General features: G+C 39.7%; 1 protein-coding gene across 2 annotated transcripts in view; it reads left to right on the top strand.

Annotated features, from left to right (window-relative positions):
* Positions 1 to 2,318: 2,318 nt before the first annotated feature.
* Positions 2,319 to 14,124, top strand: part of DNAJC2 (DnaJ (Hsp40) homolog, subfamily C, member 2) — a 29,550-nt gene continuing 17,744 nt past the window's right edge. Inside the window, exons 1-3 of one of the 2 annotated variants that reach the window (XM_008592298.1) lie at positions 2,319 to 2,523; positions 4,438 to 4,634; positions 9,104 to 9,179. In XM_008592298.1, coding sequence (XP_008590520.1) covers positions 2,460 to 2,523; positions 4,438 to 4,634; positions 9,104 to 9,179 — 337 coding nt within the window. In that variant the 5' untranslated portion in view covers positions 2,319 to 2,459. The remainder of the gene's footprint in view (positions 2,524 to 4,437; positions 4,635 to 9,103; positions 9,180 to 14,124) is intronic. The other variant, XM_008592306.1, reaches the window with a different exon arrangement.

The following is a 14,124-nucleotide window of genomic DNA, read 5'->3' on the forward strand; positions in this document are numbered from 1 at the left end:
AAGTAGTGGCTAGATCTACAGAGTGAAGGTAATATACATTTCTGATAAGGAGTTAATATCCAGAATATACAAAGAACTACAAGAGAACAACCTGATCTTTTAAATGAATGAAGAACTTGAATAGACATTTCTCCAAAAAAGATATACAAGTGGCAGACAAACACATGAAAAGATATTCACCATCACTGTTGGGAAAATGCAAATCTAACCATAATTAGATGTTACCTCATGCCCATTAGGATGGCTACTATCAAAAAACAAAAACAACAGGAAATAAGGGTTGGCGATGATGTGGAGAAAATGGAACCCTTGTGCACTGTTGGTGAGAATGTAAAACGGTGCGACTGTTGTAGAGAAGTGTGGCGTTTCCTGAAAAAATTAAAAATGAAATCACCATATATTCTAGTAATTCCTGTTCTGGATATATACCCAAAAGAATTGAAAACAGGGTCCCAAAAAGATACTGTAAATCGACGTTCATAGCAGCATTATTCACAATAGCCAAAAGGTGGAAACAACCCAAGTGACCATCTAGAGATGAATGGATAAACAGTATGCAGCATGTACATACAACGGAATACTGTAATATTTAGCCTTAAAAAGGAATGAAATTTTGATATGGGCTGCAACATGGATGAACCTTGAGATTACACTGAGTAGGCCAGACATAAAAAGACAAATGCTGTATGATTTCACTTACATGAGGTACCTAGCATAGTCAAATTCACAGACATAAAAAGTAGAAGGGTGGGCCGGCCCGGTGGCGCACTCGGTAGAGGGCGGTGCTTGGGAGCTGGTTCGGATCCCATATAGAGACCGGTCTGCTCACTGGTTGAGCGCGGTGCGGGCGCGACACTGAGGGTTGCGATCCGGTTACCCGTCAGGAAAAAAGACAAAAAGGAAAAAATAAAAAAAAAATAAAAAAACATAAAAAGTAGAAGGGTGGTTGCCTGTGGCTGGAAGATGGGAGGAATGGGGAGTTGTTCGCTGAGTACACAGTTTCACTTTTGCAAGATAAAAAGAGTTCTGGAGATTGGTTGCACAACAATGTGAATGTACTGTACACTTAAAAATGGTAAAGATAAATTTCATGATATGTGAATTTTACCATTATTTTACAAAAACACCGTTATGACCTTAGAGAGGTGATGGTGGGAATGTATGGGAGGAAATGTGAGAAAAAATATTAATATTGAGAAAGTGGAGGTAACTTTGCACCTTGGAGCCTATTTTAATGGTGGCTGCCTTACTAGAGAAGAGGGTCAGGAAGAGTTTTGGGGGATGATGATTAGTTCAGTTTTTGAAAAGTCAATTTTGAAGTGACAACTTTGTCATGCTGCAGACTAATTAACATCTTTAGCAGTGAAAATATAATTCTTAGAGAATAATTTGCTAGTTTCTGGTGCTCCTTGCTGAAGAGTGGCACATCAAGTCTATTTTGCCCAACCTGTTCCAGATACTGCTGTTATGGGCGAGCTTTCACCCACTGGTTTCCTTTGGCTAGTTTTTGCTTTTGAACTCAGCCCCAGAAGGAAGCGTATAGTAAGAATACAACTGTTTTTACTATACATTAAACAATTAAGTCCCAGAGTCCTATAATTTGGAATATTCTGAAAAAAACTTCATCTTTGGGCTGATCGGTTAGCTCAGTTGGTTAGAACACGGTGTTCTAACACCAAGCTTGCAGATTGGAATCTCATACCAGCCAGCCACCTAAAAGTTTTTTTTAATAAAGGAAGAAAGAAAAGAGAAGAAAACATTCCGTTAGAGCAGGATAAAAATATTGCAGCCTTGGAATAGAATCTAACACTACAGAGAGGTTTCTTCTCCAAACGAGTATTAAAAGAGATAATGCAGGTAAATTACTTAGTAATGGCACAACAAATGTTAGCCGCTATTATTATTAAGGTAAACACAATACATAACAAGTATACATGCATAATTCTCTATGGATGTATATATGTATACTATTCATTGTCGATACTAGTTCATACACCTTTTATCATTTTTTATTCATACAAGTATAGCTACTGGAAAAATCAGTGGTTAGGTTCGGACTAATATTTAAAGTAGTAGAAACTTAAAAAGAATAGAAAAGGAGCTGCTTTTAAAAGTCATGTTCTACGTATTCCACATCGATGAGGAAAATAATGCTTTTCACAGGGGAACTGATGAGTCTAGGAATCGTTCTCTCGCACGCCTTGGTCTCCAGCCGGATCCAAGTCAGAGGGACTAAGCTGCTGCACACGTTGGCGGGGGTGGGTGGGGGAGGGATTGGCAACCGCTCCAAGAAGGGTCGATCCCGGAAGTGCTTATTGGTCGTCTCCATGCGCCGGTTCCTGGGCGTCGTAGAGCGAAGGCGCGAGGCTCGGACTGGAAGGCAGAGCCGGAGGGGACGCTAAGCGCCTTTTGCCCGGGACGGGAACCGCGGCGTCCGCGAGGCTAGCCCCGGTGCCATCATGCTGCTGCTGCCGAGCGCCCCGGACGACCAGGGCACCGCAATCACCCACGCTCTGACCTCTGGTAAGTGCCCACCCAATCCTGGCTCCGTCCCGCCTCAGCCGCCCCTGCCTCAGTCCTCCGTCTTAGCGACCCCGGGATCTCTGTACCCTTGACCCTGGCGACTAGCTCTGGAACGTGTGGGGACGTGACGAGTACCCTCGTGTTCCCTACTATAAAGTAATCCTACCCAAGATTGAAAGGAAGGAGGGTGAGGGGCGTCTGCCTTATGCCCCTATGGTTGCTTTCTCCTGTCGCGGCTGCTGACTCATGGATCGGGCTGAGCACTTCAGGACCAAACACTCCGGTATCCCAGAAAGGTTCCCGTAAGCATCTCCTTGGCTACGGACAGGAGACGTAGTCCTCAGCGAGCAGCCCACGTGCTGGGGTCGTACAAAGCCTTGTTACTAGCGCTCTATTAAACACCATTCTCCCTCTCTACGTTTGTTCAGGCTTTGTTTTTTAAATGTCAGATTTCAGACGCTTCTTATTCTCAATGTTAAAAGACCTCCTGGAAAGGTCTACGTAGATAGACTTTTAAAGGCAGTCATTACAAGTGAAACATCTTGCTGCTGTAGGTTCTTAGATTTATGCTCAGGACAGTTGTGGGTATTGTAAACTTAAGGACTCCAGTCTCAGCGATCTACATTGATTCCCATAGCCACTTACACAGGCGCTTGTTGAATGTGAATTCGAACGTACACCATGTCACGTGTTGCATGTGTGTATTCTGTGTGTAATCTTACTACTAGAGGAAAAGATGTGAAAGGCTATGTTCTTAAAAGTCAAACCCACACTATGCTGGTAGTACTTCTCGGACATAGTGTTTGTCAGCACCACGCTCAGCCAGTGAGCAAACCGGCCATCCCTATATAGGATCCGAACCTGTGGCCTTGGCGTTATCAGCACCGCACTCTACCGAGTGAGCCACGGGCCGGCTTCGGACATAGTGTTTGAATCCTCTCCTGTGTAAGGTGGAGGAAATCTTAATTTCCCACACCACTTCAACTGTGGTCGTTAGGTACGAGGGAAAACTTTTAGATGAGTTATTCATTACTGGGCAGAAAAAACCTTTTTGCTTAAGTGGACTATGAAATTAAAATTAAGAAGTTCATTTTTTTCCCTGACACAGATTACTTTTTTTGAATTGCTAATATAAATCTGTGATTTATCCCCACTTCCCAGGAATAGGTAATGCCTTACTTTTCTACAACAGTTTGTGATTTTCAATGTGCTTTTATGGTTTCTCATTCAGTCTTCTTAGGAACTGACTTAGATAGGTATTATTCTCATTTTACTGTTGAAGACATATCTGAATCACTTTAGGATACATAGCCACTAATTGTCAAACCTAAACTAAACCCACAGCTTTTGGTTTCAGATCCAGAGCTTGTTCAACTACAGCACAGCTGCATTATTAAGTCACCATTTGTTGCTTGGAAAATTGTCTTTTGGAACAAATCACTGCTAGTGAATACTTAAAATTCTTAAGATCTATTTCAATTAAAGATTTTAATAAGATAAAGTTTGAGTTGGTTGTAGATTGTTTTTGATGAAGCTAGCTCTTGATGACAGTTTATCATTTCTTATTGCTTTGGTACAATTATTGGTCCAAAAGTAAAGCAGTTTACATTTCTTTCTGTTTCTCACCTTCCTCTTATATAACCAGAATGGTACTGATTATTGTTGACATTGCTAAATGTTTTATTTTGTCACATAACTGGAAGAGGTTTACTGAATACTCTGTATAGACTAGGAAATGAAAATTTCTTGCTAACCCTCATGTAAACTGGATAACTGCAATTATTTTCTTCACTGGTGGTTTTTAAATTATATTCTGATGGTATTATTGTTTTGAACTTATTTCTTGAGAAAATTTATTGCCTCGAAACAGATTTATTCCATGCAATACATTGAAGCCTCTCTTAACACTTTCAGTCACAGCCTCTACACTTTGTCAAGTTGAACCTGTGGGAAGATGGTTTGAAGCTTTTGTTAAGAGGAGAAACAGAAATGCTTCTGCCTCTTTTCAGGAACTGGAGGATAAGAAAGAGTTATCAGAAGAATCAGAAGATGAAGAATTGCAGTTGGAAGAGTTTCCCATGCTGAAAACACTTGATCCCAAAGACTGGAAGGTATTTAATATCTGAATCTTTTGTTCAGTCGGATACTTTGTTAGACATCAGCAATTTTCCCATGTGTTTTCCACTAATAAACCATGTTTAAGATGTTTCAACAAGATAACAGTAATTGAGCACCTGTTTATTGCTAAACTGAGTAGGCTAACACTAGCCATAGGGTACTATTTCTGCTGGAGAAATCATGTCACAGAAAAGATTGCGTTTGAGGTGGTCTTAAAAGGATAAGTGGCTGTTGTTGAAGCAGAGAAGGGAGAAAAGGCATTCTGGGAAGAAGGAATAGAGAAATGCAAAGACAAAAAGGAATAAAATATACTATCACCTCTGCAGGCCTTAAAGAAGAGTAGAGTAGGGTACATGAGGGATGGTGGTGAGACATTAGTTCTGAAACTGGCTGTAGACCAAACTGTTGTGTCCTTTTTATGCCATGCTAAGGAAGGAACTAAAAGTTTATTTTGGGAGCAATGGGAAGTCATCAAAAGTTTCTAAGCTATTTTTAGAAAACGAATTCTCCTGACAATAGAGAAGATTGCTTGAAAGGGGGACAGGAATGGAGGGGAAGTGAATAGTTTAGTGTTATAGGGCAAGTGTACTAATCCAAGCCTGTGAATGAAGACTTGAACTAAATTTGTGTCTTGGTTTTGAGGAAGGGGGGACAGATTTGCTTTTTTTTTTTTAAGATAAAATTTATAGGCCTTGGTGACCTTGGCTGTGTGGCAGAAGAGAAGGAGAGGTATGCAGAAGGTCTGCCAGCATTCTGGCTTGAGTGACCTGCTACAGTGTGATGTCAGTAACCAACACTGGGATCCAGATAAGGAAGTATGTGGAGAGTGCTGTTTGTGTTCAAGTTTGGCTATGTCAGAATTGAGGCTCTAGTACTATACTGATAAAATTGTTTAGCAGATGTTTGGAAATTGGTCTGGACTCTGAAAAGAGGTTAGAGCCAAAGACATTTTGAAGTCATTGGCAAATAGTAGTTGAGGCCATGAGGAATTGAATGACATCAGCCAGGAAGAAAATATAGACAAACAGGTATTATAATGCTTAAGTAGGCACTAATATAGTACTTAAATGTGAACGCTGTGGAATTAGAGTGCCTGAATTCAAATTTGGCTTGCCGTTTAGTGTGCTGGGATCTTGGAAAAGTTACTGAACATTTCTGTACCTCATTTCCCTTGTTGGTGCAATGAGATTGTTAACAGCTCAGAGGATTACAGTGAGGATTAAAGAAATGATGCATACAAAGCCCTAACTTAGTGCTTGGCACATAATAAATGCTGAACAAATAGTGGATGATAAGAATTCCCATCTCACAGGTTTTTTCAAGGATTAAATGAGGTAAGGCATATGTAAAAAGCACTCAGAAAGTGTTAGCTGATTCTCCTACTATTGTTGACATCAATTTTTTAAAAAAACTACTGAACACTGAGGAGCATGGATATTTAAGTAATAGGAAGAGGAGGAGAAACAGCAAAGGATACTAAGAAGAGTGAAATAAATAGAAAGAAAACAAGGAAAAAGACATTTGTTAGTTTAACAAAGGCTTATTAAACATCACTATACTCTTCCAGAAACAGGGAGGAGGAGGTCTGAAGAATGAAAAAACAGTCAACAGTGTCACTGCTTCAGAGAGAGGTCAATCACATAACATGAAAAATGACTGTAAAAAAAGCCACCGGATTTGGCCAACAAGTTTAGGTGACCTCACTGAAAGCAGTTCCAGTAATATGATTGGGAAGGCAAGAGATGCTGTGGGTTGAAGAGTGATTAGAAGGTGATGAAATGTAGACCCAAATGTAAAATAGTCTCTTTCAAAGCTGGGTTAGAAGTTGACCAGTAAACTCAGTTGGTAAGAGTGCAGCCTTGTAACAGCAAGGTCAAGGTTTGGATCCCCATACTGGCCAGCACCCCTCCCCCCACCCCACCACCCCAAAAAAGCTGGGTTGTAAAGAAAAAACAGTAACTTTAGGAGAAGGCAGGATTGGTAGAAAACATAATTGGAGAATGTAGAGATCTTCAATAGAGAAAAGGATGAAAGAATGGAGAAGGTCTTTGGTGTAGAAAGGAGTAGATAACAGCAGAGTAAGGTAGCATAGCAGGTTTCATTCACTAGTTCAGTTAATTGTTTCATTCATCAGATATGGATCAAGCACCTACTATAATGTCAGACAGTGTTCTAGGGGCTAAAGATACTGTGCTGAACAAAACAATATCACTGTTCCCACATAGCAGACAGAGTAAGTAAACAATCAAGAACATGTGGCCAGTAAGTGCTGGGCAAAGAATTGGAATAGGGTGTGATAGAGTGTCCAGGCCACTATTTTAAGTTGAGTAGATGAGGAAGGCCTGCAGAGTTAACATTTAAGATAAAACCTGAACAATTTGCAAAATCAGAGAGAATAGCATTCTATGCAGAGAGCTGATGCACCAGCAAAAGAAGTTTGGATGTGCCAGACACTGAAAGAAGGCAAGTGGCAGGAACAGAGTGAATGAGGGATGGGTGAGGAGTAGTAGTCAATGGAAAGCCATTGGGGAGTTTTAAGCACTGACAATTTTTAAGCACTCTAGAGGGAACAATAACAAAAAAAGTGGAAATGGGGGAGAAAGTTTTCTATTTTAAATAAGGTGGTGAGATCTAAGCTGAGATCTGGAGAAGAAGAAGATGGCAGCCACATGAAGAGTGGGGGAAGAATGTGCCAGGTAGGGAGAATAGCATGTTAGGCCCTTATATCAGAAACAGCTTGGCATCTTCAGTGAACTGAAACACCAGTCTTGTGTTTGGAAATGGGTGACCAAGGAAGAGGATGATAGGCCAGGAGGTTAGAGAGATGAAGGTGCTATGTACATCTGGAGCTCAGAGGAGAGGTCTGCAGTAGGGTTAGTTGGGGAGTTGTCAGCATATACACGGTACCATGTTATAGCCCAGGATTGAACGAGATCACCTAGGACCAAAGCAAAGAGTGAGAGAAGGAAACTCCAGGACTGAGCTTTGAAGGTTATCAAGAAGCCAGTAAAGGTGGCTGAAAAGAGCTACGGAAGGTGGGAGGAAAACAAAGAGTGGATTCATAGAAACTCTAGAGGGAGATAATGTTTCAAGGAAGGAGTTAGCTGTGTTGCCACTGGAAGTTGAAGTCAAGTGAGAGTGGAAATTAATACTGAAGAAAACAGTTTCATAGCACTTAGTTTGGAGTGGGTTGAAAAAGGAATGCGAGACAGGGTAAGAACGTTGTATGGACAGCTCTTTCAGAAAGTTTAACTCTTGACAGAGCTATCAGGCAGTAACTGGAAAGGGGTCTTGGAAGTGTTTTCAAAGATAAGAGATTACAGAGCATCTTTAATTTTTTTTTTTTTTTTTTTTTTAAAAGATGACCGGTAAGGGGATCTTAACCCTTGACTTGGTGTTGTCAGCACCACGCTCAGCCAGTGAGCGAACCGGCCATCCCTATATGGGATCCGAACCCGAGGCCTTGGTGTTATCAGCAACGCACTCTCCCGAGTGAGCCACGGGCCGGCCTGAGCATCTTTAATATTGATGAGAATAATCCAGTTGAAATTAGGAGATAGCTGAAAGATGCTAATCCTGAGAAGACTTTTAGTTAAGCAAGAGGCAAAGCTATTACCTAGAGGGTGGAGAAGTATGTGTGAGGTTTGAGGAAAGATTAGAGGATAGACGTTATGAAATAATCATCTTACAGAGTGGAAAAGTGACCCACTTCAATAGCTGATCTCATTCTCCATGACAAAGTAACACCATTTGAGTTTTGTAAGGAACCTTCACTCCAGTTGCTACCTTGACTTATAAATTCATTAGGAAGTTAACCAAAGCAGAAATGTAAGCAGACACTTCCTCTCCAGAGAAGCCTCATCCTTTGGTTTCTCAAAATTTCCATCCAACCTACCTTTTCTTGTTTGCTTGTTTGGTGGCTGGCCAGTAAGGGAATCTGAACCCTTGATCTTGGTGTCATCAGCACCACAATCTCCCAGTTGAGCCAACCAGCCAGCCCCTTACCTACCTTCTTTATTTCATATGGCTCCTAGTCTTACGCTGTCATTGTCCACTGGCCCAACCTACTGGGGCTACTGTAATGCTCCCTTCAGTTCTGAAATGTTCCTGGCTATACCTTGATTTAAGGATGGCCCATAGGATATTAATGGGCATTAAGAGAAAAAAGGGTACTTTGGTCAAGTAAGTTGGGAAAATGTTTGGTTTTAACAGGTTTTTGTTTTCTTGTTTGTTTTTTAATTGCAGGATTTCTCAGAGCCTTTTTTAGGCTTATACGCAGGCTGTACAGTAGTTCACATTTCCCAAATTTACATGACCGCAGAACCCGTTTTATACAGAGCCTCTCAGTGGACTCCTGTTATGGAAGTGTCACTTTGAGAAAAACTGTTTTAGGGTTTCAGAACATAAGGGATGAGATATATTGCTCCATTTCAAACTTGACTCCCCTTTGTGTGTTTATCAGAATCAAGATCATTATGCAGTTCTTGGACTTGGCCATGTAAGATACAAAGCTACACAGAGACAGATCAAAGCAGCTCGTAAGTATTTAGTTACTTCGAAATAATAAAATCTCTGGTGTAGGAAATGTTATCCTTTTTTTTTTTAAAAGATGACCGGTAAGGGGATCTTAACCCTTGACTTGGTGTTGTCAGCACCACGCTCAGCCAGTGAGCAAACCGGCCATCCCTATACGGGACCCGAACCCGGGTCCTTGGTGTTATCAGCACCGCACTCTCCCGAGTGAGCCACGAGCCGGCCCGGAAATGTTATCCTTTTGAAAGGATATGCAGAATCATTGTCTATAGTCATAACTCGACATTTAATAGCATGCATTATATTGTCATATCAATGTAAAACCATGTTCTCCTTTACCTTCAGAGGCAGGAAAAAAACAGTTTCATGTATGGATTTTCCCATTAGGGATAAGAAGTCAGGGAGTACGTGTATGTGTGTCTAGATAAAGAACATTCTCGCAATGGTAATCTTTTAAAAAATAATATTTCACCTCTCTTTAAAAGTATGGGCAGCAGCACTTAGTGGAAGCTGCCTTGTTACTTAGGGTTTTTGGTGTTATTTTGTGATCTTAGGTCATACCTTTGTTGATACCACCTTCTATCCTGCTCAAGAAAGAGTTCTGATGCTCCATTGTTGTTTTCATTAACAAGGTTAAAAATGGGGGGTGGGGGGAAAGAATGTTGGTAATCTGGGCTTCATATGTCTCATAAAACACCATTCCTTGATGCTTCTAAATGCATTCTTGTGGATGTAATTCCTTACAAAAACATTCGGTTCACCTGATTAGTAAAGTTTAATGAAAGAGGTGAAGGTGATCAGTTTTCTGTGTTTTGTCTTAGGAGAATGTTCTGCCCTCCACACTAGAGAATGGATATTGAGGTCAGAGGAGGTAAGATTGTGGCCATATGGAAAAGGAGTAGGGAGTCAGCCAGTCAGGAAGAGAAAGTATTGTACTTGGAGGAAAATGGCTGAACAAGAACTATATCATGTTGAAAAATATTAGTTGAGACAAAGTTTTCCCCATTAATCCTTACATTTAGCAGTCACAGGAAAGGTTTTTTAACAAAGTAAAGGAATTTATCAGATTTAGATCTATTACATTTCTTAAAAGGCTGGAATAATTTTAGATAAAGCATGTATTAGTGCATATGTATAGTTGTTGGCAGTATACATAAAAGCCAGGAAAATTTATTAGCCTTGGAAAAGTCTTTACAAAGTTTTACTATATGAAAAGATAGCATACAAATACCAAGTATGTCTTGATACATATAAATTTGTTGTATTAGTCAAGGTTCTCCAGAGAGAGCCAGTAGGATATGTATGTGAATATGTGAGAGGGGATTTATTAGGAGAATTACTTTATGAGATTGTGAAGGCTGAGGAGTCCCACGATAGGCCATCTGCAAACTGGATGCTGATAGCGTGGTTCAGTCCAAGTCCAGAAGCCTCAGAACCAGAAAAGCCAATAGTGTGATTCTCAGTCCAAGGCCAAATGCCTGAGAGCCGGGAGTGCTGCTGGTGTAAGTCCTGGAACCCAAAGGCTGAAGTCTTGAGTTTGGATGTCCATGGACAGGAGAGATGAGTGTATCCCAGCTCCAGCGGGTAGAGACAAAGAGATTCTCCTTCTCCTCCATTTTTATTTTCTCCAGGCCCCAGAGGATTGGATGGTGCCCACCCATATTGAGGGTAGATCTTTCCTACCCCGTGTCCAATCAGGCTCACATGTCAATCTCTTCTGGAAACACCCTCATAGATACACCCAAAAATAATGTTTTTCTAGGTTTCTGTGTATTCCTTAATTTAGTGTAATTGATACCTAAAGTTAACCCTCACATTTGTGAAAGAATTAGATGTGATTTAGAACTATGAAAATAGTTGGTGTTTAAAGGAGAAGGAATTCTGTCTAAAGATTAAAAATGAGAGAAACATACATTTGCTTCTGTTGAGTCTGCTCATTATTGGCATAATAGAAATTAATTTTTTGAATATTCTGTAGCCAAAAATTTTGCAACACCAGTGCAGAGGTTGTTAACAGTAAGGGGAATTGCAATTCACTCTCTGCTACCTTTGTTGAATATGCTATCAGTATTTATTCAGAAGTAAATTGTCATCCTCTTACCTCTGTCACTATAAAATAAACAGTTACTACTTACAGCTTTCTGAAAGTCTAGTCCAAAAGTTAAAATGCATAGTTAGTATTTGCAAATTTATAATTAGCACCAACCTAATAAAAATGTAAGTCCAGGGCCGGCCCGGTGGCGCACTCAGTAGAGGGCGGCGCTTGGGAGTGCAGTGGCGCTCCCGCTGAGGGTTCGGATCCCATATAGAGGCCGGTCCGCTCACTGGTTGAGCGCGGTGCGGACACGACACCGAGGGTTGCGATCCTGTTGCTGGTCGCGGTGCGGGCGTGACACCGAGGGTTGCTATCCCGTTACCGGTCATGAAAAAAAGACAAAAAAAAGGGGAAAAAAATGTAAGTCTGATAGCATTTGAGATCTTTAGAGTTCTTGCATCCTATTACAAACACAAAAAATGAGTTTTATTTTTGTTTAACATATTTTTAATAGCTACAACAAAAATTAGGAAGTCAGTTAAGGGTGAATAAAGTAAATGTTCTTTTTTCCCTTCTCTGCATTATCTGAAAAGAATAAATTGCTAGAAAAGTTGAACCCTGAGTTAAGAGAAAGTACTTGACTACTAAGGGGTGGTATTTAAATTACTTATGTAATTCTGTTTTTGTAGTAAAAGTCACCACTCTGGCAACTGATGCATGTAAGTTTGATATAGTTTGCATGAAAATAAAGTCTTTGGTAATTTGAATTTTCTAGATGTAATAATTTATTTGTGATATCTTAAACTGAAAACTTTCATATCAGGCTTCTTAAAAATTAAGAGACTTTTTATAACAATAGCAACATGAATGTACAAAAAAGCCTGTTTGCTATTGTACCTTCAAAACACCTCAGAAACTGTCTTTTGTCAGGGAGAGAAAAGGAGAGGAAAGTTGTTGAAATTTCAGTAAACTTATGATAGCTGTTCCTAAATTACCTTTGTTTCTTTTTAAAACTGATGATGTTCTTTGGCTGAGTTTACCTTATTTTTTTTAAATTGGGTAACATCTTATGTCCATTCCCAGCCCCCCACCCCCCACACCCCCTCACCAGGGACAGAGTATAAAACAGTAAGGACCCTCTAATAGACATGGGAGGATAAAGATGACTAGGCAGTAAAATCAGTGTAGAGAAAAACAGTGCAGTGTAAGAAGAGACTATCCAACAAAAAACTGAGACATCACCTCTTTATGAAGACACTGTTTATTGGGGGCAGGGTAGGCATTGCAGAAAGAGAACAGGGAAAAGTAAGTACAGATTACTTGGAAACTACAAACCTAAGAGCAGAATTTAAAATTACAAAGGTTGATGTATATTTAGAAAACACAAAGCAGAGGACAACCTTGAGGAATGTTCCCAAGATTCAGAAGGAAAGAATAAAAAGATGCTAGATTTCCCTGAAGAAGAAAGCAGAATAAATGTAACAGAAACAATAATTGCAAATAAAGAAGAGAACTTACCTGATTTTTTAAAAGATTTATGTCTTGAGATTGAGAGTGTTTGTAGGCATGTGACTTAGATTTCATTAATCAACACACATGGAGTTCAAAGAAGAACAATGTAAGCTGGGCTGTGCTGCACAAAATCCCTTTTGCTGGCAAGAGTGGAAGAGCACTGCGAAGAGAAACTTAGAATTTTCACTGGCTGCCCTGACAGTGGTCATAGCTTGTGCTCCATATCTGCAGTATGATTGTGCCCACAGTAGCAGGTCATCATGCTTCCAAATTGTCCAGCATGATTTGGTTCTTGAGCCTCTAAGCCTGACAGTTTTGTTCTCATGGAGATTCTGTGAGCTAACTAAATCTTTAATAAATTCCTTTTCTGTTTAAACCAGCTAAAATGCGAAAATGTGTCTTCTCCAGTGTTAGTAGAGAAACTGATAACACTTAAGTAGTAGAAAGATCTTAGAACTCAAAAAAACAAAAATGTATTTGTCAGTTTCTGAACCCTTTCATTGTATGTAGAAATGACGAAGTGTAATATGCCCATAAAAAGATTTCTACAAAAATGTTCATAGCAGCCTTATTCAAAATATCCAGAAACTAGGACTGGCCTAGTGGTTCAGTTGGTTAGAGAGTGGTGTTGTAACACCAAGGTCAAGGGTTTGGATACTCATACCAGCCAGCCACCAAAAAAAGAAAAAAAAAAAAAATCCAGAAGGTGGAAACCACCCAGATGTTCAACAACAGAAAAATAGATGAACAAACTGCTGTATTTTGGTACAATGTAATACTACTCAGCAATTAAAAAAGAAAGAACAATTTACTGATACACATAAAAGCATTATTTGTGTCTCACGTGATGAATCTTAATTCATGATGTTGAGCAAAAGAAGCCAGACATAAAGACGTACTATAGGTTTTGTCTACATGAAGTTCAAGAACATGCAAAAAGAATCTGTGGTGAGAAATCAGAAAGTGGTTGCCCCAGGTGATGAAGATAGGAATTGACTGGAAAAGGGCATAAGGGAACTCTATGGGTGATGGAAATGGCCTATATTTTCTTTAGGGTGGTAGCTATACGTATGTAAACAATTGTCAAAACTCATTGAACTGAATACTTAAAGTCTGACCATTTTATTCTATGTAAATTTTATCTCAGTTGAATAACATAGATATGATTAAATGACCATAAAAGAAATCACTTTGGAAATTCAATATACCCTTTTGGGCCTAGACAGAAATAAAAATTGTATTAAAGAGGGGAAAAAATAAAGTAGGCATTCAATTCACATGTTTAGAAGAATAGCAGTAAGGAAGGTGGGGGAAGAAAACAAAAAGGTGAAACAATTTCCCAAAATGGGTTTTATAAGAATAAAAAACATAGTGAAATACACAAAAGATGAAAACCATTATGG

Source organism: Galeopterus variegatus, unplaced genomic scaffold (assembly GCF_000696425.1).
Source record: "Galeopterus variegatus unplaced genomic scaffold, G_variegatus-3.0.2 Scaffold153, whole genome shotgun sequence".
Classification (NCBI taxonomy): domain Eukaryota; kingdom Metazoa; phylum Chordata; class Mammalia; order Dermoptera; family Cynocephalidae; genus Galeopterus; species Galeopterus variegatus.